A 25,239-nucleotide genomic window follows, 5' to 3' on the forward strand; every position below is an offset into this window, starting at 1 on the left:
AACCTACAGTAAATTCTCACTCATTGGACATACGGGGTTACAGTCATCCGAATTACCGAGTATTTTGGTTTTGAAACTTTTCAAAATCAAACGATTTTTATTCACTGTGGGAATAACAATTCCCACAAGAATTCAGTAGACAAACCAGAAAAGAATTCAAATCAGCAACGGTCGAAAAACCTCTAAAGCAGAGGCGTGCAAAACCGTTGAAACCGAATAAACGTCAAATGAAACTTGTACGTCAATGGTCAAAACGCTACTATAACAAACTTATTTTGACGGTTTTTGCACACCTCTGCTCTAAGGGAATAACCGTTTCTTCACTTCTGAAGTCCCCAGTATTGACAAAGGAAGACTTCCAGCAAAATCCAAGGAGAAAGAAAATATATTAACATTATAAAAACGTTGAGAAAAATTGTTAAAGGGCAGGGTAAAGTACGGCCCCTGTTCCCTTTCATACTCTGTTGCAATACTGATCAAAAACTCTGAATGAGTCTCAGAGGAAAATTTGCAAAACTTGAGTGAGTTATTGAAAAAAATGTATTTGGAAAACTTTTTTTTTAATGCGACTCCTTTTCTTTACTCCAGCCACTGATGAAGGCTTGGAGATCGAGCCGAAAGCTCTGGTGATTGTTGATGTGCTTCCTTAAGTTACTGTTAGTTTTCCGATGACTTTCGGAACCCCTACTGTTACTTTTTATTCACCTACACCCATAATAAATTTATTTGATAAAGAATATCGATAAATCCAAAAAAAACCGTAGCGAATTTGAACGTATTTACTTCACTGAGAAAAAAAAGCTGCGATTAACTTTTTTTCGTCATAACTTTAACATTTTGTAATGTTAATTTTACACCTTTTAAGGGTAAAATCAACATAAAAGAAGAGCAACTTTAACCCATAATACACCTAAAAAGGGTAATATTTACACCGTTTTCGGATCAATAATGCAAGGTAAAATCAACATTTTCGGAATGTCATTTTGACTTTTTCGGATTTCTCTCAGTGTTCAATAGATAAACTTAACCAAACGTAAAAATCGTGGAAATTGTCAACCAGTTTTTTTTAAATGCAACGAGAAAATATACCGTTCGTAAAAGAACTGAATGAGCAAGAGTTTACTGTATTAGAACAAGCTTAAACCAATCTGTTATGGATTTCGATCATTCTTAATAGCAATCAATGCACTCTGAAAAAAAAGTTTCGGTTAATTAACAAGACAAGTTTGTCAAAAGGATGTTCTTCCATACAGAATATGGAAAAGTTTTGTCAAATCAGCGGCCGACTGGACCTTATTAAAAGTTTGTCAAAAGGGTATTTTTCCATACAAAATTCGAGAAAAAGTTTTGTCAAATTGGTAAATAACATCCTTGTGACAAAATTTATACAAAATCCATTTGTTCGTTAACCAAGATATTTTTTCAGAGTAGATAAAATCGGAAAAAAAAATCTCAAATTATAAAATTGAAAAATTATAAAAGTCAAAATGTAGATTACACAGAGAAAAAAAATGTAAAATACTTTGTAAATGTTAGTAAATTCCCACTGAAGACTTACAAAATATTCGTAAATCGTATAACCCGCAAACAAGTTCCTAAAAGTTTATACTTTTTCACAAACATTGTTTGTAACATGATCACTTGACAAGCATTTTTTCGCACTTTTACAAACATTTGTTCGTAAATGTTTGTAAACAGAGAGAAAAATATGTTCGAAAAAATTTGTTATTTGTTCGTAATTTTTTGTCAGACAAACCAAATAAACACAATACAAACAAGAGATTAATAATAAATGTCTATAATCTGTATATGTAGGATACAGTGACCGCTTTGTAATCCGGATGATTGGGAGACAATATGACAGATGTCCGCTTCGTAATGCGGATGGATTTTTTGAATTTGTTCAACGTCTTGAAAATATAATGCAAGTTTTTTTTTTGTAGAATTAGAATAAAAATTTTAAAGAAAATTAAAAGGACATAATTAGAAAATTCAAAATACTTCATTTATTAAACAAAACTTCACAGAGATTATAGAGCGGGTACTGTATATCCTATTGACAAACTTGTTTTGTTAATATGACAAAACTTTTATACTTCGAAATACTAAATTTTTAAATGGTGTGACTCTGACACAATTATTTCTTTTGATAATTTATAAATTGTTAAGAATGAAAGTAATAACGGATCAAATAATTACGAAATATTTACAAAATATTGCCGAAAAGATTTTATGGTGTATGTATTAGACCTTCGACAAACTTTTCTGCTTTTCCTTGAAAAATGTTTGGAAATTACAAAAAAAAAAATTTGTCAAGTTGATCCCTTTTTGACAAATTACCCTGTTGGAACACAGAAATCACAACCTTTTGTTATTTTACATACAATTTTTCATAAAATTTAATAAAATAATGCAATGTCATGGAAAGTTAGGGACGTTTGCATAAACTTTCACTATTAAACCACCACTAATGTGAACCCAAAAATTTTAAATGTTCATTTTAATTACGGAGATATAAAAATTTGGGAATTATATTCCAGGTTTTTGAACTATTCACATTTGTTATTCCTTTTCTGGTTTGTAATAAAAAGCCCATGTGGTTTATCATTCCAGCCCACACAAATAACTTCAAAGTTTTACAACCAATTGTTCAAAATGTGCGGTAAAATTTCTCTTGAGAAAAAGAATAGATTTACAAAGAAGAATTCTGCAAATAAATTTCGGGGTAATTTAATTTGCTAAACTTACGTGTTTCTTTCTAAAATAATCTCTGGAATAATCTACTGTGTTTTTTTGGTGGATTTGAAAGGAGATCCAGTGGCAAAAAATTACTAATTAGGTTCAAAAAACACATTAAGCCCAACGACAAGTGAAAGTTAATGCTGTCGTGGCTGTAACAGCTAAACTAGAGCGTTGTCGATATCAATTAATTAGGTATTTATCAACCTTGGCCACTTATGCTAAGTAAGTGCAATTAAGGTAGTTTATTAGAAAGAGAAATCACTTGGTGTGGCAAATCGAAAGACTTGAACTTCAAGCGACGAACCTGTTAGTTAAATTATAATATTCATTGGCTAAGAATGTCCAAAAGCAAGTGACTCATATCGCCCACAGATTCTTATTTGGTTTGCTCAAAGAAATTAAAAGTGTGCTAAAAAGCTTTGGTGAATTCTCGAGTATGACCTTTCCTGCAGAAGTGGTCAGTTTTGAGAAATATACATACATTAAGCTTATGAGAAAATCGCGATGTGGGCAAGATCTTTTTTTTTGCAACAAAACTCGCTTTAGCAACTCTCTGTGACATACAAATGCAATTTATTAGAAGTTTGAATCAACATTTCTGTGTTCTTTTTCTTGTATCGGGTGCCTCTCTCTCGTTTGACCACTTTCGATATCTATTTGCAATTATCTACGAACTTTGGAAACTTATACTCTTGCGTTGATGTCGTTTTTGCTTGTATAAAAGCTTCAAGAAGAAGGTTAATGAGTAACTTATGCATTAACTTAAGTCGGTGAGCAAGTAATTAAATTCTATACATGCCTATTAAAACGATAGGTGTTCTTGTAAATGCTGGGAATTTTTTTCTAGAACAAATATCGTTAGGGGGTCGATCAATTTGTGAAATGAGGACCCATTGATTTTTTTATTAAATAAATTTTAATCGTAATTACTTGGTGGCTATCTTTTGGATTTACGAAATCTAAAGACTATCTTTGAAAAGTTCATGCATTATTCTCTGAAATTGATCAACCCCTTAAGAGTTTAGCTCATACAAACTTGCTCTTCGAGACATTCACTTTGCAGTGGGCGTGACGTGAAATGTATTAGACTCAATTCAGAGTTTCTTAGGCCTTTTATTGCTTCTCAATTTATGATACTCATTCTCAGCATAAAAGGAGGAAAAAGTGCAAAATTGACGATGAAAAAGCATTATTTAGCAAGTGAAATTGTTCACATGTCTTGCAATTATTTCGAAACTAAAACCGAAGGAGTTATAATTGCGTGTGGAAGTGAATGAGGAAGATTTATTAGTTTGGAAAAATTGTCATTAGAATATTCAGTTAGCGTTTGCTAAATATTGCGCAAATGGCAAAACACAAATCGATTTTTAAAGTGAGTTTAATTGTTGGAAAAGATGAGATCTTATGCAATTTATTGTTGGTCAAAGTTACTCAAAATTCAGTGAAGAAGCTTGAGTTTGAGCTTTGTATTTGGCAGGTGTCTCAATCATTTTTCGTGATTGAATGGGACACTTTCAATCACTTCTGTTTTTGGCATAAATCATTCCATAGGTGAACTTTCTAAGTCCAAAAGTTACTTGAACCATTCATTTATGGAGTGCTATCTGGTGCAACAACTTGCTGGGTTTACCTTTTTTTTTCAAAGGTAGATCATGCATGAAATTTCCAAGCAGCCTCCGCATAAAATGCACTGCAAGAAATGCCAGAAATACGGGCGGATTCAGAATGATTGCACGGAGTTGCATAGTCTCGCCAAAATTATAACCATGCAGCTGATGCTGTCGCCATCACCATCACAAGAAGTGAGTTGAGGAAATTCATCAAATGCAGTAGAGCACAAAACTCATGTATTTTTCCACCTCACTCTCTTTCAAATTAACATTTCATCTCACGCATTTAGATTATAAACTCATATTCAACGTAATTTTTATTAATAAACTTGCATGGTTTCACTTTTAGAATCACCATTCAAATTGGCGGGGGATTTTTGCTTCCATTTTAATCTACCCAGACAAAAGTGCGGTACATTCACTTCGTAATTTGTCGGATTTACTTTCATGTGGCCCCAGAGTTGATAAGATTGCAGATAGGGCGTGACAGGATATTTTGCTATTGTAATTATTCTTCTATCAGTGAAAACATCGATGTTTTCAGTGAACTTATGATACACGATTTCTCCTGATATTTTTATACTTGTAATACTGTCTTGTTTAATTTCCTTCCTATGTCTCATTTGTGGTTATTTTCACAATCAACAACTCCATTGATGAGTATGTTAGCCACAATTTATCATTTCTACTAGAAATTGGCCGATAGGTTATTGTTTCAGCAGATATTGATGAAATACATTGCGTGAAAATTGCATTTAGAGCCCCATTATGCGTTGTTTGGAGGTTTTCTGCAATCTCCTACAAAAATATGACTTTCCGAAAGTTTCTCTAGAATGGAATAGAAAGTTTGTTCTGACAATTTTTTTGGAGGTTAAACCCCTGATTCATTCCTATTGCATATGTTTTATTTTTCAAACAGAGTTTTTGCTTACGTAATTTTAAAACTTCCGGTAAATTTTGGAAAGATGATTGAAGTTACTTAATCACAAGAAAAAGAAACTATGATAATTAAGTGCACAATTTTGCTAAATTTTGTGTTATGCCTTGCCTAACAAACCCCTGAATTCGGAGATACAGTAAGCTTGAAGATTTAAATTTAATATTAATAACAAGCTCCTAAATTAAACAAATAAAAAAGTTTGACATTTGCATTTTAGTAAGAAAAAAGTTTTGTCAAATTGAGAAGAAAAGTTTGTCAAAAGGATGCTCTTCCTTACAGAATATGGAAAAGTTTGGCGAAATCAACGGTCAACTTGTTCTTGTTAAAAGTTTGTCTTAGGGATGTTTTTCCACAGAAAATATAACTAAAAGTTTTGTTAAATTGATAAAAAATCCTTTTGACAAAATTTTAGCAAGATCTATTGATCCGTTTAATAAAAGTTTTTTCGAGAGTGAATGCGAATAATTTTGGCCTCTGGAAAGGGAATGACTTTGCGCTCCTACTTTTCTGAAACTCTTCATCAATTCTGACACTTAGAAGTGGTCTTCATCGATCGGACATTGTAGATAGTATCGATGAGGACCATCCTTAAGTGGTGGAAATAAATGTAAGCTTAAGAAAAGCAAAGGGCAAAGTCACCCGTATCTAAGGTAAGATTCAGTTTGATACTGTAAGAGTGACACTTTAAAATTAAAGATCTTTATCGAAGAATACAAATCAGCTTTTGAAGATGTATTTAAAAACTTAATGCTTTATATCCGAATTGAGGGGTATGAGTAAAAACCTAGTTTTTTCCCGAATTTTAATTTTCAAAAAGAATTGGCAATGGAAAATGCAACAAATATTTTAAACTCTGTAAATTTTGAAGAAATTTACTGCATTTGATAAATAGAATTGTTCTTTGAAAAGCAAACTGCTTACGTAATTCACTTTCTGTTTATTTCTCATACAAAAGTAATGCTGTAATATTTAAATAGCAGTGAGGAGGTCTTATCATTTACAAGCTATTACGGAATCTTAGATAATTTTAGAGAAAAATGTCCTTCAATTATTTTCTGATGCAAATAGTAGAAGGACCGTGTTAAATTTCGGATAGCTTGTAATATCGGACACTTCTTTTGTTTATGAAAATTTTATAAATCTTTTTTTTCCCGATTTTTTGAGATTGTACAATGTCGATGATCACTACGTGAGATTTGCTGCAGGATATAAAATCCTTATGGGAGAGTTCCACAGAGTTCCAATGCACAGAAAGAAATATCTTTATTTTTTTTTATTTAAATGGATTAAGAAATATAGGGGCTTTAAGGATTCAGAGTATTAATTTATACTATGTCATTCTCTACCTCTCCTCCACGTGATGAGCCCTGGACTACAGTCGAAATTTTCGGTTAGAGATTGACGGAAGAGGGGACTTTGTTTTGACGATCTCAACTATATTTCTCAGGTTTCGACAGATGAGGATTTGCGGTTATGGTTAGGCCATCACAAAAAGGTGGTGTGCTTTACTTTCCAAGGGACAGCCCTAAAGCCATTCAGACATGGTTACTAACATGGCGTCAAGTGGCAAGCGACCGTAAAACTTAAAGTCACACATTTTTATTCTTGTGTACATTATGAATGTACAAGGAGTGTCAACCACACCTACACAGAGAAAAATATTTCGTAAAATTGTTCGTAAACATTTGTGAATTCCCACTGAAGACTTACAAAATGATCATAAATCGTAGAAGCGACAAACAAGTTAGTAAAAGTTTGTACTTTTTTTAAAAACATTGTTCATAACATGATCATTTGACGAACATTTTTTGTACTTTTCAAACATTTGTTCGTAAATGTTCGTAAACACACGGAAGAATATGTTCGTAAAATTTTGCCATTTGTACGTAATTTTTGCACATACCAAAAATACAATTACCATAAATGAATTTTGAAAGTTCCAAACTTCTTTAAAAGGAATAAGGAAAATTCCATTTTATAATTAAAATTATTACATTAGAAACTTAGATCTAGTGTATTTGCATACAAAAGAGTCAGAAAAGGCAAACTGGAAACGAATCATCTAGATCTAGACGGATCATCTAGATATTTGAAGGCAATCGGATGAAAATTACTCCAGTCCTACTGCTCGCCGCGGAGCGCTTAATAAAATCGACCCTTAGTCTTCGCAGTACTGTGCTGCCATTTTCCATTCAAAATTGAAATAAAAAGCTGTTTTGTGTTCCTCAAGATATGTATATGTAATAACAACCCTTGCAAACTTTATATTGATCGATTGATTAACAAAGTCACAAAGAATTCACAAAAAAAACCGCTAATTTTAGACGTTATCCTGTACCAATTTTCGGCCAGCTTGCAATTCTGGCCACCTTTTTTGTTTCTCGAACTCCCATTAATTTTTATTTTTTGCATACTCTAGAGATTATACAATGCAAAAAAAAGACTAAAAATGTCGCTTCGACAAACGAGATGATGAGCAAAAGACATTGGAAGAATTCCGGAAGGGCAAGAAACTATCAGAATGAAGGTGGCCGAAATAGGCCACCAAACCTATATCTACATTTTTATTCATTTTAAAATGTATAAAGATTTATTTTAGAGAAAATAAAGACGATAAACTGTCTACAAGGATTCAAGCATCACTCCTTAAGAAGAAGGAACAAAAAAATCGGTTTGTATTAAAAATGAGTTAAAAATGTATTAAAAATCATTTCCAACTTGAGACTTTGGCGCTTGCATGCAACTATGCCGAAATTTGGCACACTTACCCTAACCCCTTAAATTTAATTAAGCTACGCTACCTTTGGACGACCGAAGCTTCGGACAACTCAATTTTTTCTATGTTCTTAATCGATCTGACAAAAAATTTTTAAAAATATAATTTTATAATGTTTGTTTAATTAATTAGAAACATATTTAAAAAAAAAATAGTTTTTTGAAGTTTGAGTTGTCCGAACGTAGCGCGCTTTCTTCTACTTAAATCTTAATGCATTTTAAGATTTTGCGACATTACGTACCATTTTTGTCTATGTCTTTTTCACCCAATTGACATTTCGAAAATTACCCAAAACCACCCAAAAACTGAAGAAGTATAACATAAATTTAGAAGCTCAGCTTGATCCCCTAAATTTGAGGCTGATCCTTGAGTGTATCAACACCAAACCTAATTTTCCGGGTTGATCGCTAAGCCGATGCCTGTATCTATTTTGGGCTTAACACTGAAAATTTATGACTAGCGGTTCCTTGCATAGGTTGTATTGATTTGTTTTACTTGATCTTTTATCTTGATCACAAAATTTCTGTTTAGGTCCAATTCCAATTCCAAATTATCCTATTATACCCTATCTAAATTCTATCTAGAAAATTTTCCTAAATTCCCTCATCAACTCTGGTACGTTACCAATGAATAATTGAAATAAATGTTCTCTTCAACTCATCATGTTCTTAGCATAAAGTTTGTCTCTCTCAATTATCCAACTCGTTAGTTATTCAACAGTAGAATTTACTTCTTTAGCTGCGCGTGCAGAAAATGTGATTTAGATAATTAAAATGCTTTTTCTTCGCCTTCAACATCACTTCTAATTTACAACGCCTGTTTTCATGCCCTTTTTTGCTGGTTCAGACACTTCGAAAAAGGCATCACGTACCAAGGATGACTTTTCGAGGCAGAATCCAAAAAAAGCCAGGATGAAAGAGATTGATTACCAAATTAAAATGACTAGAGGTCAAGTATTTTTCGAGTAGCGTGAAATGCAATTTTAAATTGATTTCATTTTGAAAAAAAAGCAGTGGTTAAGATAAGTTTGAGGGGATTTCTGTGTTGGATTTTTCTTAATGGGAATGCACTGAATATTTTATCATAAATTTCTGGTCAACATTTCTCAGAGTTTTTGGCCCAAATTCTACTCTCCGGTGTTTTTTTCGGTCAATGAAGGCGTGGAAGTCTAAAGACATGGAATAATTTAGTGACACCCAAAATAGATTTTTAGGTGATATTTCCAGTCTTTTGTTGACGATGTCGTAACGATTTTTTTTTCGAGTAATTTTTGTGGGAGAATCTCATTTTATTTTGACAAATCTCTTTCAATGTTTTGTCACCACAATTTTCTTCGCTGTGACACAATTTGTTAATGTTATTTTGTGCCCTTTGGAGTGAATTCTTGTGTCTTCTTTTAACGACTTCTTCTGAGAATAAGGTCTATAAAAACCCGTTAAAGTTCGCCTATGGTGAATTTGTAAAAGCCTGTGAGAATATACAAAGTATAATTATGTATATTCATAAAATTTTGGAAGAAATGCAACAAAAAAGAAACATTTTAGTCGAAATTTTACTGCCCTGCAATTAATAAAACATTTTCTACTAATGTACCCATGGGATTCACTGTTAATACCTAACAATTAAAATCTTACACAGACACTTTTGGCCAGAATCTTCTGAGGAAGAGTTCATTTACCTTTCAAATTTCATAAGATCTCGATAAACATTTGATGAAGGTAGTCATCAAAAACTGTTTATATTATATTATACCTCTTAGACAGGAAAAGCACAATATGGCGAAATGCTCCATTGGGCATCGCAACGATTTATTTATATTTTCATGGCTCTTTTGTCTTAAAACTTTCGTTTGGAAACTTGTTGCCATTCTCGCGATGTTTTTGATTGATCTTGTTGTCTTGAAAAAAATATCGACCAAGACCCGTGTCAGATTTTCTTATATTCTTTTTTTTTTGTTAACAAACCATTATCGATTAAGACAAGGAAGTGATTTGGTACTCGTATTATTCAATTATTGTTCATTCTATATCGCTTTTGTTTTTTTTTTTCAACTTTAGAGCTTTAGCGCCTTGAAAAAGTGAGAAAGGTGCAGGTAGAGTTTCCTCAAACGTGAACAGGTATAGATGGTTTTCATTAAATGAATTTTCTCTATCCGTTTGTCTGGACGGTTTATGTATGTTTTAGCAGGTGATGTATTAATTGAGTATAAGAAGTGTGTAATTTGCATATTTAAGCTAAATCAGTTATTAAGTGGGGCGGGTTTTGAGAAAATAGAGACACAAAAGGCTTTAAACGGCATGATTGCACTAAAGGGGTCAATCAAGATGTTCCAGATGAACGTGTCTTCAAATCACGAACTGATTAAAAAAATATGTACATATATTTAAAGGGTTATTTAAGGGACTCTTTAAAAGGGAATTTAGGGTTATTAGACCCTAAACCGTACTAAAAGGACCCGTGAAAGAAATTGTAGGGGGACTGGGGCAAAAAGTCACAAATCGAAAAATTCAAAATTCAATATCTTCCAAGGTAAAAAAGAGAGCGGCTCAAATTTTTTTCTATAGATAGCCTCCATAGACCTTATTCAATGTCGTAAGTTTCTTAAAATTCGAACAAGGAATTTATAAAATGAAAAATATCGAAGTTCTAAGCCCTATTTTTGAAATATTTTCCATGCAGAATATAACAATTATTACCTAATTATTTTCCAAAATTGATGCATTGGTGAATATTTTCTAAATAATTTGGATTCTTTGAATACGAATCCGCTATCTATTTTAGAATTTCACAAAGGTTCTTTTTTCCAGAAATCCTTTTATTAAAAATGGCCCCTTGGGCTAAAAAGTAGCAAAAGGTATAGAGCAAAAAGTAACAAAAAAGCGAAGTAATTTCTGATGTCTCACGGCGAAAAGAAACGTTAAATTTCGTCTTTTTGGGAATAATCTCCTTAAATCAGTAATGAATCACTTAAATACCCGGAAATGTCTTATCTTGCCCGTATTTATATTTCTTGGTTGTCTGTATGCTTGTAACTCATGTCAGAATATTCTAGAATAATCATTTCTTTACTTTCGATTTATGAATCGTTGTAATCACTAGTAGATCAGTAAGCACCAAAAGACCATGCGAAAAAGTATTCGCGGAGAGCTCTGTCTCGTGAGTTCGGGCATTCTGCAAAGCTGGGACGCTTTGCCATCTCTGGTAAATTAACTGCGTAACAGAAATTTCTAGTAAGAACAAAAGCCAATAAATTTCGAATTAATAGAGAATTTGAAGTCTCTACAAGCCTGTGTGAAAAATTTAAGTCAAAATTTAATATTTTGATGTAGTGAAAAGCGCGCTACTTTCGAACGACTCAAGCTTTGGACAATTTAATTTTTTTTAACGTTTCTTATGGATTTCAACCATAGCTCTTTCTGAAAATTTAAGACATTGGACTAGCTATTAAAATATAATATTACGATGGGCCAAATTCATTTATAACATAGTGAAAAAAATGAATTGTGCAAAGCATAAATCGTCCGAAGGTAACACGCTTTCCCCTAAACTTCAAACTGTCCTAATTGACTCAAACATATAATCAAACATATAAAATAAACATACAACCAGTGAAGGGATTTTCCATCGTTTTATCCCAGAGGTTGGAATCAACGCTAAGACGGCGATGGCCGCATGAGAAGGGGGCAAAAAGATGAAAATGAGATGAATAAATTGAATTGAATTGAAAATTGAATAAAAATAAGGCGATTATTGAGCATTTTGATGCAATTTACGGTCTTATCGCATTGTGAGAAAAGTTTGTCAAAACGAAGTATTTTGACGAAATTAGAGATGTATAAACGTTGTGAGAAATCTTCATCAAAATGAAGCATTTTGACGCATGTTCATGCGATTTAAGGTCTCTACAAATTGTGAAAAATATGCAATATTCTGGAACCTTTGAATATTTATATTTAGTAGGACATTTTCATAAAAATAGAGCATTTTGATGCGATTTGTGCGATTTAAATTCTCTGTGCATTGCGATAAATCTTCATCAAAATGAAATATTTGACACTGCTAAAGATATGTGAAAAATCTTCATCAAAATTCAGCACTTCGACGTATTTTCATGCGATTTAAAATGAAAGATTTTGATAAAATTTAAAGTGTCCGAAAATCGCGAGAAGTTGCATCAAAATAAATATTTTGATATTGTTTAAGGTCCTTATACGTATCATGACAAATTTTCATAAAAATTAATTATTTTAATGCATTTTCACTCGATTTAAGATCCCTATACATCGATCGTGAGTTTTCCTCATCAAAGTAATTTATTTTGACGCGATACGTACATAGTACAATCGATTTTCCTCAAAATTCTTCATTTTGATGAAAATTTCTCACAATAGTAGAAGCTACAAGGCAAAATCTACTGTTTAGGTAAAGTTTAGGTGTATAAAGAACTTGTTTCACCAAATTTTATAGTATTTTGATTAAGAAGATCATTAGGAAACAAATATGAAAATAAAAACAAAATTTTTAATGTTAAAGTTTAATTAAAGATGCTTGGCTAAAGCGAAAATTAACACAATTTGAAATAATTTAGCTACTTTAGATTTGTAGTGATTTCTGATCAATTTTGCGTTGTTTACCGACTAAAATGGCATATTCAATTGATCAATTAATTTCTTTTTAGTTATCAACAGCTAGTTATCAACTCGATATTTCATTTTCCCATACGTTTTCACATAGAGGCACTAAAGACTATTGACAAGTTTTTTTCTAAAGAGAATTGACTTATCAGTCTAATATATTTCGAAATCGTGCATTAAAAGCTATCTAAAAATATATATTTCATAATGTTCGCCGAAATAATACAAGAACTACGAGCAAATTTGTCGTGGTGCAATATCTGCAAAATTTTTACAAGGAAATATGAAAAATAGCTTCACTTTTTATTAGGGTTGATAGGCCCCTATTATCAATATGACAAGGGGTAAGTCATTTCCATTTATATTGACAAAGATTTCTGACTTCTTAGAGTTTCGCGATGCAACATTTTGGTTTCTCATGCTTAGCAAAGTCTTTTTTGGACAATTGACAAGGGTTTCTCGTAAACCCTTATCAAATCGATCTTTTACTGACCAACATACTTTTGAGCATCTAACGAATAATATGAGGAAAGAAATATAAAGTTAATCTAAAACTTAATTTGTAGAAATGTGTTTTAGTATGAAATTCAAAGTCAGCGTTTCATTTTCTGCATTGAAAAGTATGAGAATCTGATCTGATCATTACAGAGACTCGAGCGCAGTTATGTGCTAATCAGAGAAAATTTTAACATTGTACAAATTTTATTACTACAGTAGAGTCTCGCTATAGTCCATATTTGGTTTCAAATTTGACACTTGGGTCGCACTATAGTCCATGTAATTTTTTAAAATTATCAACGATTTTTAGTATTAAAATTGCTCGACGGCTTCCACTTTCTTTGCGATTGTGGTACTTGTCCTTGCTCTCTTCATTGTGGATCACAATTATCACAACTACTTAATAAAGTTTGCCAAAAATATTAAAATAATTATGCATGTCGCATACTAAAAAACATAACCTAACTTAAAATCAGTGTTTTGAAATCAACGGTCGATAAATTGTGGACTATAGAGCGATGGCCTATAGCGAGACTCTACTGTATATTCTTTGCTAGGATGATTCTTAAATGTTTTGAACGTTTTCTAGTTCTAGTGGTTTAATGAATGCGATTAAACTAAAATATTTTGAAAGCTATATCTCTGGATTTATGAAAATCATTTGTTAGGCACGGGTGTTCTTAGATGACTTTACTCTTGTACCGTAAATAAAGGTGTCTGGCCTGTGAGGGTGGCTTTGTCCCCTTTCTAAACGTAATCTTTCGTCAAATCTAACACTTAGAGATGGTCTTCACCGATCGAATATGGTTTGGATCGTTGACGACTATCTTTAAGGCTTCTACACATTTTGAGAGCAATTTTCGTAAAACATTGCATCTTTGGTAGAATTTTGCCGTTTTCGTCTACGGCACTGTAAGCAATTTTTGACGGAAATTGCTTCCAATGTGTAGAGACCTTTAAGTACTAAAACTAAGGAAAGCTTACGAAAAGCAAGGATACAGAAAAGTCACAAGCATCTACAGTATACAAGAGAAAGTAGCGGTGCTTCGTGCGATCCTAAGCTTCATAATGACTATTTTTTGTATGTTTCTGAATACATATGACTTTGCAATATTACGCATTTTAAAAACTAGGCAATTTCCCCTAGTTCTTAAAATATGGGTGCGTTATTTCACATTTGTTAAGAAACAATTTTGAAAAATTTAATTATTAAAAAGCTTGGGATCGTACGAAGCATGGACACTTTCCATTAATATTTAATGATATGCTTATAACGGTGGCAGCCAAAATCACGAAAGCAAAAATCCCGAACGCCAAAATCCCGAAAAGGTCAAAATCCCGAATGTTCAAAATCCCGATAGAAATGAAATTATATGGAGAAAAATGTTTAGAATAATTCCCAAAACACAGAAGATTTCCCTTTGCCTCCACAGAAAGCGCGGGTACAATCGTGGGAGTAGCTATAATGCCATAGACACACTTACGACTTAAGCCTAGAGACGACTTAGTGGAAAATTATGGAAATGTAGTTTAACAATTATTTTTAATATAATTACGCTAAGCCGTCTCTCGGCTAATTCTCAGGTCTGTCAAGGGCCTAACACTTTTAAGAATTCGGGATTTTGGCTTTCGGGATTTTGGCACTTTCAGGATTTTGGCTTTCGGGATTTTGGCGTTCGGGATTTTGGCTTTCGGGATTTTGACCGGGACCCGTTTATAATACTTTAATGAAAGTTTTCAGTTAAATGGATAGTTGTTTTACTTTTATACTAAATCTTCTAATTATTTTATTTAAGTGAAATATTACTAAATCAAGTTTCAGAAAGCTCTTTTGTTTCAGCTCTAATATTTAGACACTTGGATCAACTCAAGCTCTATTTTGAAAGACACTCACCTTGACTGTTTATTCCGATAGTTTGCAGAAATACTAGCAGTAAGACTATGTGAGGTATCAAATGGGGAATTTTCCTCAAGTTCTTACGATGTTTTGTGGAGCTTTGAACATTTTCCCACAATTCTTTGTCACTTCTGTCCACTGTACTTCCATGGCAATTCAATAAGTCTTTGACAGTCATTTTGGAATGGTTTAATACACTAAAAGATTGAATCACAGTGAAAAATTCCCAAGATCGATCAAATGGGATTTGTTCCTTAAGACACCCTCACCATTGGACTAAATTATTCAACTTTCACACATAATTTCAAAAGAGCAAGAACTGGATGCAGAAATCCTTGAGATGTAAGTAAATTCTTGGTTCTGTGGGTGTTTCTTGGCGTGGGTTTTAGCTGTTCTGGCGTGTCTCTGAAATTGGAAGCCAGCAGTCTTAAGCCAAGTGCAACGTCTCAGTTCCGGTCAAATAACTCTGTCAGTTGTGGAGGGCAGGGTGGCTGAACACTTTTGGGGTCTCTTGCAGAAATTTCCATTGACTCACACGATTTTAGGCATACACCTTTCTCAATATTTTACTAAATTGGAAAAGTTGTGCTGCATTAAGCTTGTTTTTTTTTCACACACCAATCGCTTTCACTATTGAAATCCTATTGGGAACACATTCAATGAATTTTTATATTAATTTTTTTTTCTTTCGAAGATGTTGAATGCGTTTTTCTTTCACCTTCGAGAATAATTAAGAGTAATTCTGGGTAAAAGATATATTCAGAAAATTTTCACGCGCACTTTGGGAAAAGAATGAAAATTGAGCAATTTATTGTGTTGTCTTCCAGCAGAGTCACAAAATTCTTCGCACCACTAACTTTTGCACAATCTCTTTTACTCAGGTTTCTTTCCTCTTTTTTTTTCTCCAAGTTGGTGGATTTTCCTCAAAAATTTTCTTACCCAGAAAAAAAAACACTGAGAAATCTTCTAAAATTCCTGTTCAACGCTTTTTCTACGGATGCGAAAGTGAATGGCTGAAAAATGGTTTTTGGCGAAGAAGTAGGTCAGACCTCTCCGAAGACGTTGATGGTAAATAATAAAAACCACAAGAGCCACAGCGAGTCAAGTGGCTCAACACTTTGATGCACTTTTCAACGGACTTTTGGGCACCAAAAGCACTCTTAAAAAATAATTACTTTATCTTCTCACTCAGATGGTTAACACTAAAAGTTGAAGCACAATCACCAAGTGCTTTCGTCACAAGAGACATTTGAGTCAATAAATTCGTTCCTCGCGGAATTGTACACTGCTTCTTCGCTAACAGACCGACGAGGGAATTGTGGTATAAAAGACGTCCGGACTCACTGAAAGTTCCACACAAACTGGTTTTACAATTTACTTTGAGCCAAAATATTCACTATACAACTCATTTCTGCGCGCGCTAACTACAAGAGATCTTACTGGTCGCCAACTGTTGCTCGATTCCCCCATGGCTCTTGCCATTTGAGGGGCTAGTCACCTGAGAAAATACATTACAGACTTTCAATCTCGTGACATTGACAGATAATTCCTGTCAAATTTAAATTTTTGAACATAAAACCGTTGAATTAAAACTGATATGTTGATAGGAATGTTTTCCTTTAGAACTTTCTGAAGAAAAAGGACTAACTGTTGTGACATGGGAGCCTTTGTCCTTTTTAAATGAACTATTTAAATTGTTAAATTTTAAATTGCTTTTAGATTAACTAAAGCACTTTTGAAAACTGTACACGGTGATGACCTTTGTTCTTTCTTCTCCTTATTCTCTCATACGACGTTTCGGAGGCAGATTTCCTCCTTCCTCAGGTACGGAAAATTCGGGAAAAAAATGTCACAATCTTTCGTTACCACCACTTGCACCACAGACTTCTCCAGTAACTCGACCATTGGCTTTCCCACCAAGTTTTCTTCTTGGTGGGAAAGCCAATGGTCGAGTTACTGGAGAAGTTTTCTTCTTGGTGGGAAAGCCAATGGTCGAGTTACTGGAGAAATCTGTGGTGCAAGTGGTGGTAACGAAAGATTGTGACATTTTTTCCCGAATTTTCCGTACCTGAGGAAGGAGGAAATCTGCCTCCGAAACGTCGTATGAGAGAATAAAGGAGAAGAAAGAACAAAGGTCATCACCGTGTACAATTTTCTTGAAACAATTTTCCTTGACCGAAAACACACTTATAACACTTTTGAAAATATCATTGCGATGAAAAATAAATTCTTTGACAGTTCTGTCACTTTTAATACATATCGAAAATTCAAACAGAAAGCACTGCCAACGCTAATACGGTAAACACTTGAACTTCCAATTTTGGCTTTCGATATATATTCAAATTTAAGGATTTAAAATGGTTTCGGATGTTCGAATGATTTATTTGAAAATTATTTTTGAACAATTATTTAGCTATTATGTTGTTAGAAATTATTAGTTTTTAAACAGTGTTAGATCAATTCCATAATGTTCAACATTCCTCCTAATGATCTGTTCCCTACGACGATATAAAATGCATTAACTCTCAATAACAAATCTTTCTACGATACCCCTTGCCAAGAGGTAACGCACAGACTAACACTGGGAACGCTCTTAGGAAAAATCAGTGCCGTTCCGAGAGAACTATGATGTCATTTCAAATATCAACAAGGAGTTTTATCTCGGAAAAACGAGAAACAGATAATTCAAACATTACCCTATCTACAAGCCAAATTAATTTTGGTATGAAGCTGATAGCTCATAAAACTTCAAAACCATGTTTAACAGTTTTACTCTAGTGGGGACTCTTCTTCGCTAAGACGGCGGTGGTCGCCATTACTCAAAGGCGAATTCCTGCAAGACCTTCGATTGAATAAATTAAAATAAAATGGTTTTAATGTATTTAAAATTTCAATATTAATAATAATTATTTAACTAAATGATTACAATAATTTTAAGATTACAATGTGTTTATTGAAAGTTCTGCGTGTTCTAGCAAAGATGACAAAAACTTTTTTTGAATTTTTTTTAAAAGACAATAAGACGTAAACTGTGAAATTCAGTCTGGATCTCAATTCAGTAAACATTTAATGTTCTTACTCGTTAAAAAATGCACACTTTACTGAATATTTTGCATTTAATCAATTTTACATTTTTCGAAGAACGAAAATACTTCTACTTTTTCTATAATAATTTTTTTGTCGGTTTTAAAGATCCCTTTTTACTGTCTCCTTTAACAAACAATGACATGTTTCGATAAGAAATATTTTGACATTGACTGTTACCTCTTCAAAATTTGAATTAGAAATGTAGCGTGGTTTTTAATATTTTATTCTCAAATGACTTTTAAACTTATATGAAATAATATCCGTAAAAACAATATACAAAAACGTCAACGTAAAATCATAAGTAGTATAGAAATTGTAATGAAGTTGACAGATAATCTGTATTTAAACCCAATTTATTTAAAGCACAATAACGTTCTACATTTAATATTGTAGTTGAGTTTTATTTAAAGCTAGCAGAAACTTTATATTGATTTATTCTGATTATGTTCTGAATTTATGTTGGAGAAAGGAGTATAATTTTTTGTATATCTGATGATTTATATAAAATTTACATGACACTGACAGATAATTCCCATCAAACAAGTTTCGAATTTGAAACTGTCATTTACAAGAACAGTTTTTGTAAAAAGAAATTATTAAAATAGAATAATTCAATTTAATAATAATAATGATGAATTATACATATAGTACAAAATTCTGAAGTTTTATGCCATTGACAGGTTTTAGTTGCCAAACATAAATTTTGCACACTGAATTAATTTTTAGATTTTAAATATTTTCTAGAGTTGTTCTTAAGTTCTACTAGAACAGAATATAGATACAAATACATTATATTGTTAAAACCGTTATTTTTAAAATTAGAATGTCATTGATGACAGAAAATTACTGTCATCAGAATTTTATTTTGAATTTCCACACCGTTTTTCTCTAAGTTTGTCCTTTTTATCTAAATTTGAACAATAATTACAGAAACTATTTTTTGAGAAAAAAAAAAAAACAAAACTTAAAAATAAAATTAATTTAAAGTACTTTTCATCGGTATGACAAGCCCCTTCTTTTCGTAGATGTGTTTGTATTTAGTGCAATTGTGTGTGATTTAAGAGCAAAATTGCGATACAGTTTTCCGCGATTGGTTTTTTTTACCTCTTCAGTGGATGCAAAACCACAAGAAGATCTCGAGGATTCTGGTTTTTTTGGTTTCACCTCCACTTTTTCTGGCTTCTTCAGCATCTTCAGCAACTGGATTGGAGAATAACGCTATCGTTTGTAAATTCCAATTGCATTTCTATGTCTTTTCATCTTCATTATGGGCTTGTTTTGTTTGATTTCAACGGAAATTTGGGACAAATAAACATTTGACCGTTTTCTCGTGATATTAAATACTTACTCTTTTGCTCAATAACCGAGTGTATTTACACCTACCGTTTGTTCTGCAATGAGATTGTCACCTGAGAGGAATAATTCATTGTTAAAGACACTTCAGTTATTCAGGTCAAAAAATTACTTCTTTTTGCAAAAGAACTATTTTGGAATTCTTTTGGACATGTCTGTGGATATTCCAATTCTTTGTTGGACAACTCATCGATTCCACGGTTAACTTTTTTCCCGCCACTAAAGATATCGTTAGTGTTTTAATCCCCAACCGTTAGAGGGCACAATCTTTCTTTATTTAAATTTCAGTATCATGTAACCGTACTGTCGGTTCATCCGGTTCTTCTTCCCACAATTCGAAAGATAAAATAAGTTATTTCAGATTCCTAATCCTTTTTGGGTGAATTCCAAATGGAATTGATCAATAAAAATCTGAGATAAGTACTTTCTGCAAAAGGAGATGGACATCAGTAGTTAATTTTTGTCAATCGAACATAAAAAACACAAATATAAATGGTTTATTATTTATTCATTTTATTTACAACGTGGCTATTGAATTCCGATATTTGTTTTCAAAAGTCTTCCTCACGAAGAAAATAAAGCCAAGAAAGAAGATCTCCTTCTTTGGGGATGTGTGAATGATGTTCATTTATAAAGACGAAGAAAGAAAAATAAACAGTTCATGGTCAGAGAATTGAAACCAGGGCTATAAGTTTTAATTTTTTATATCTGCGGGCATATTCTGCTATTCGGGAGTTTTAAATACAGTAGAGTCTCGCTATAAGCCATCGCTCTATAGTCCACAATTTATCGACCGTTGATTTCAAAACACTGATTTTAAGTTAGGTTATGTTTTTTAGTATGCGAAATTCATAATTATTTTGATATTTTTGGCAAACTTTATTAAGTAGTTGTGATAATTGTGATCCACAATGAAGAAAGCAAAGACAAGTACCACAATCGCAAAGAAAGTGGAAGCCGTAGAGCAATTTCAATACTAAAAGTCGTTGATAATTTTAAAAAATTACATGGACTATAGTGCGATCCAAGTGTCAAATTTGAAACCAAATATGGACTATAGCGAGACTCTACTGTAAATCGAGAAACGTGTCGGGTTCACTAAGGAAAAATTAAGTCAACCGCTCTAATATATTGTGAATTTCTCGATTTTTGTACTCACGTGAGAAACTCCCGAATAGCGGAATTAGCCCTCTGGTCAATGTTAGTATATTGACGTGAAGAAAAATTCTAAAGTAATCTAATTGTTTCACTTGTTAAAGTGATTTATGAAAAAATTGCTTCACAGGGGGCACTGTTTTCTCCCGCTAGTGGCGCTGAAAACTACTATAAATTTGTGATTGTCAAGCTTCTCGCTAACAGACAATACACTAGAAACACTACACATAGAATCATAATATTTTGGAATTATCTGTCAGTTTAATACAAATATCAAGGGTACGTAGGGTACGTAGGGACATTTTATCAACTAGAGGAGACTGGGGCAAAATTTGTCAAAACGAAAATTTCAATATTCACTATTTTCTAAAATAAAAGAGACTGAGGCTTCAGATTTTTATTATAGATAGCCTTCATGAACTTTCTTAAACTTACAAAGTTTCAAGGGATTCGAGGAAGGATTATGTAAAATAAAAAATAATGAAATTTTGAACCCTCTTTTTGGAATATTTGGTTTACAGAAAATATCAATACTGATTAGCTCAATTTAAGCACATTTCTCGTTAAGATAGAGAAAAATTATCTTCGACAAAGTTGTAGAGGAATAAATTTCCTATAAAAATATGTCTTTTTGATATTTTTAACGTTTGCGAGAGTAAAACGTCACAAATTATCCAAAGACTGACAAAATTTGCCCCAGCAATTTTGAGGATCTCCACACAATCGACTTTTAGAAAATAATTCGAAAATAACATTTCTTTCGAGATAGAGGAAAATAGCCTTCTGAAATGTTGTAGAGCAGTAAATTTCCTATAAGAATATGCTCATAATAAAACGTTGAAGTTTTCTTAGAGCTCGTGAAAGAATTAAATATGCGTTTTGACAAGTTTTGCCCCAGTCTCCCCTACACGTCTTAATGGTCACTGAATTTAAATCAGAAAGGAAATAAAGGGAAATATTATCAAAATCAACTCAATCAATGTCAAACTTTCCGTGTATAATTTCAGCCACAAATTTCGTATGAGTTTAATAGTAACTATATTTTTGACTAAAAATACATTTTCAAACTAAAAAATGAATGAATTTTCAATGTGAATAATTAATTTTCTTTTAATTTGAAAAACAAAAAATGTAGTTTTATAGAGAGTTCCATATATACTATAAATTTTAATTACAAAGAAAATGTTTTTTTAATCCTTAAAGATTTTGAAATGAATTTGGGAAAAAATGAATTGAGAAAATAATTAAAAAATATATTTTCAGAAGTTTTTAAGGGGTAAATTTTTTTAGGTGGTCATTTTTATTTTTATTATTTATAAACTATTCTTGAAAACAATTCTTAAGTACTCAAAAATGACGAATTTTCGACTGGTCGAAAAAGCGTCGTACGATTTTTTTTTTCATTTTAGGATATGGTTTAGAGAACACCCAAAGGGGCGTCTTTTAAGCTCAAATAAAGGTCTTAATAAAGGTTTTATTAAAGGTCTTCAAAGCTCAAGAGTTAAAGAGGCTCTAAACAGCGTATTTCTCAACTGAATAATATCATGTTTGGGTTCGTTGGGAAGGTTTTGGAATTTCTGACAAGCTTGAGGGAATTTCAATCAGTAATGAACAGGTACTGAATCGGTTCATAACCGATAACAAATTTTTGCTTTGGAAAATAAGAAGAAAATTGAGATATTCATGGACTTATGCATGCCAGTTTCCTCGAATGATAGTAATATTTGGAAATAAACTATTAAGATCAATTGTGAATGGATGTCGTAGCGGTTAGGAGTAAGCAAAAACACTGAAACTCTTGAGTTCAAAGCTTCATTAATTAGTTTAATTCCGCTAAACTACTTTACTCATCCAATTAAGCAATAACGTGATACCTATTTTGTTATATTATCTCTCAAATCTCTGCAGATAAAATAATTTTTGTTAAGTGAAGCATATTAAATACCCAAGAAGCAAAAGTATTGTCTTGCAAGTTTACATTTTATGAGGAATTTTAGTGAAAATGTATTTTAAAATAAATTGCTTCCATTAATTGGGGTAAATTGCATCAAAAGGCTCCATTTTCGCATAGATTTCTCACAAAATATTAGAGGTCATTTTAGAACCGAACTATTAGATGTACCTAAACCCTTTATTACTGTATCATCTTACTTATAATGTCCAGCGCACGATAACTTTTGTTTGTAAACATGTTTTCAAAATTTTCTATAAGAGTGAGCGAGACTACTAGATTGGCATCCCTCTCACTCTCATTTAAATGTCAAAATATGTAAACAAAATACAATTTATTGTGCACCATGCATAAGGGTAAAGGATAACTACAAGCTTCTTGTGAAACTATGTAGTTCTATAACTTTTTAACTATTTAACTAATAGTTAAATTTCTTTAACTAATTCTTTGTCTATGCAAAAAATGAAGTAGCTGTATCGTAGAACTAAAAATTTAAAAATGTTTATAACGGACTTTTAAAAGGCTTATGATGTAATGTAGCTTTAAATGAGTTTAGAAGTCTTCGAGCCTTTTAATATTGAGCTAATTTAATAATAAAGAACACTTATCAAATAATGGGTCTTAGGGGAAATGTTTAATAATACTGGTAAAAATAAAAGGGTCACCGATGACCCTTTGAAAGGGTCACTGTTTTGACACCTATTTAGCCCTGGAATAAATGAAATGAAAAAGTCATCTTTGGTGTTCGCTCAGATGAGGGAAATACGATAAGAGTAATAAATTTACGATGAAACACGATCTATACTGAAAAATATGGATACAAAATTTTAAAAGATTCAAGTGATCCTTTCAAAGGGTCAAATATGATCCATTTTTGTTGAAAAAAGTCAATTTGACCCTTTTATTTTTACCAGTGAATAAGTCGTATAATGTCTTACTTGGAGAATTTTACAAGACGATTACAGGAAGAAATGGTTCTTGGAATCACCAAACGTCTTAGAAACGGTTTATCAAATTAACATGAGTATCTTCATTTGCATCTAATATTCCAATACTGCACTGTAACAGAAACCAATAAATAAACTGTGAATTATTAACCCCTTTTCAATCACAAAACCAAAGTGAAGACAACGTATCAATTACGAGAAAAGCCATTAGGATTAGTGTCTGGAGGGGAAGAGTCTGTGACAAGGCATTGGAAATAATTTTAGGATAGAAGAACTATCTTCTCTTTTATAAATAGATCACGTCGGAGTGACTTCCGGTAGGGAATTTGTGTCAAAAACAAAAGAGAAAGAGGGGGAGTACATTTTTTTGTTTATAGGTTCTGTAGTGTTGTGTAATTTGCGTTAATTTGCTGTGAGTTGTTATGTTTAGAAGAGAGGAATGGAAAGAGAGATGATTGACCTGTATATGAATCTTCTTTCGGGTAGTCGATGGCCATTTGTTTGACCAAGAAGTCAAGGGAGCGAAAAATTGAAGGAGGAAGCTAATTTAAATAAATTTGGGAAAATGGGAATTTCAGTGAAAAAGTCCAAAGAATCTGTCGAGAATTTTCTTTTTGGATTTTCTTCTGAAAGGCTCGAATACGCGAAATTCGGAGATAGTGTGGAAGTCGCAAAGATGGTGAACATCTGGTATTTTTCTTTCTTATAAACTTCTCAACACCGGAGGCTGAAAATGGGATGAAAGGGGGCAAAAATTAACTCTCCAGAACCACACACATACAATTTATTGTTCTTTCATCCGAAATTGGGGGCGTATTTACACAATTTTTCTTTTCCACTCTTTTTTTTTTAAATCGGTATTTGGACTAAAACCTATTTTTGGATTGAACGAAAAAAAAGTTTAAAGAGATTGCATGAAAAGTTGAGGCCGGAAGAGAGTGATGATTAGTTGATCGTGCGGAGAAAATTGGAGAAAATTTATTCAAGAGGGTAAATGTGATTATGAAATGGAGTGAAAATCGCTTCTGGGGAGCCAAATACAGCCATAAAGAGAGGCTCTTGTGGTGGACTTTTAACATGCATCAATGAAGACACGATGTGGTCATTGAAGAAGGTGTGTACTTACTGGGAAAATATTTACTAGAGCTGCATTAGAGATGAATATTTCATGAAAAATTCAAATGTCTTATTAGGGCACAGTAGTCTGATTTTTCTAAGACATCAATTTATTTTTAAATTTCAAACAATAAATTAATACTCAATTTAATGAAAAGAACGACTAGTTTTATGTCACGGCAAATAAAAATAGTTAGGGCGTTAAACTAAGGTATTTCATAATGCATTCTACTATGCTGTGTGGAGATGAGTGTTAGGAAAATCCTATAATGGATCTTTTCTGTGATAAAATCTTCTTGACGTCTATAATACCTCAAGTGTGTCTCGGCTAAAATAGAAAGTCTGATTGACTATCTATATACTTATTCTTCGAAAGGAAAAGCAAGAATAATTAAATTAAATAAATCTCACAGGTTTGTTATTTTTAAAAGGGTTTTATGTTGACATTTTCACTTGAAAGAAAGTTAAACTACTCAGGAAACTATCACAGGACAACTTTAATTAGTGCCTTCACTATATAATAATGTACTCCC

General features: G+C 32.4%; 1 protein-coding gene across 1 annotated transcript in view; it reads right to left on the reverse strand.

Moving 5' to 3' along the window:
* LOC129807296 (sushi, von Willebrand factor type A, EGF and pentraxin domain-containing protein 1) overlaps positions 1 to 16,460 on the reverse strand; it is a 39,864-nt gene extending 23,404 nt beyond the window's left edge. Inside the window, exon 1 of the mRNA XM_055856471.1 lies at positions 15,095 to 16,460. Coding sequence (XP_055712446.1) covers positions 15,095 to 15,275 — 181 coding nt within the window. The 5' untranslated portion in view covers positions 15,276 to 16,460. The remainder of the gene's footprint in view (positions 1 to 15,094) is intronic.
* Positions 16,461 to 25,239: the final 8,779 nt, after the last annotated feature.

Source organism: Phlebotomus papatasi, chromosome 3, assembly GCF_024763615.1.
Source record: "Phlebotomus papatasi isolate M1 chromosome 3, Ppap_2.1, whole genome shotgun sequence".
NCBI classification, from domain to species: domain Eukaryota; kingdom Metazoa; phylum Arthropoda; class Insecta; order Diptera; family Psychodidae; genus Phlebotomus; species Phlebotomus papatasi.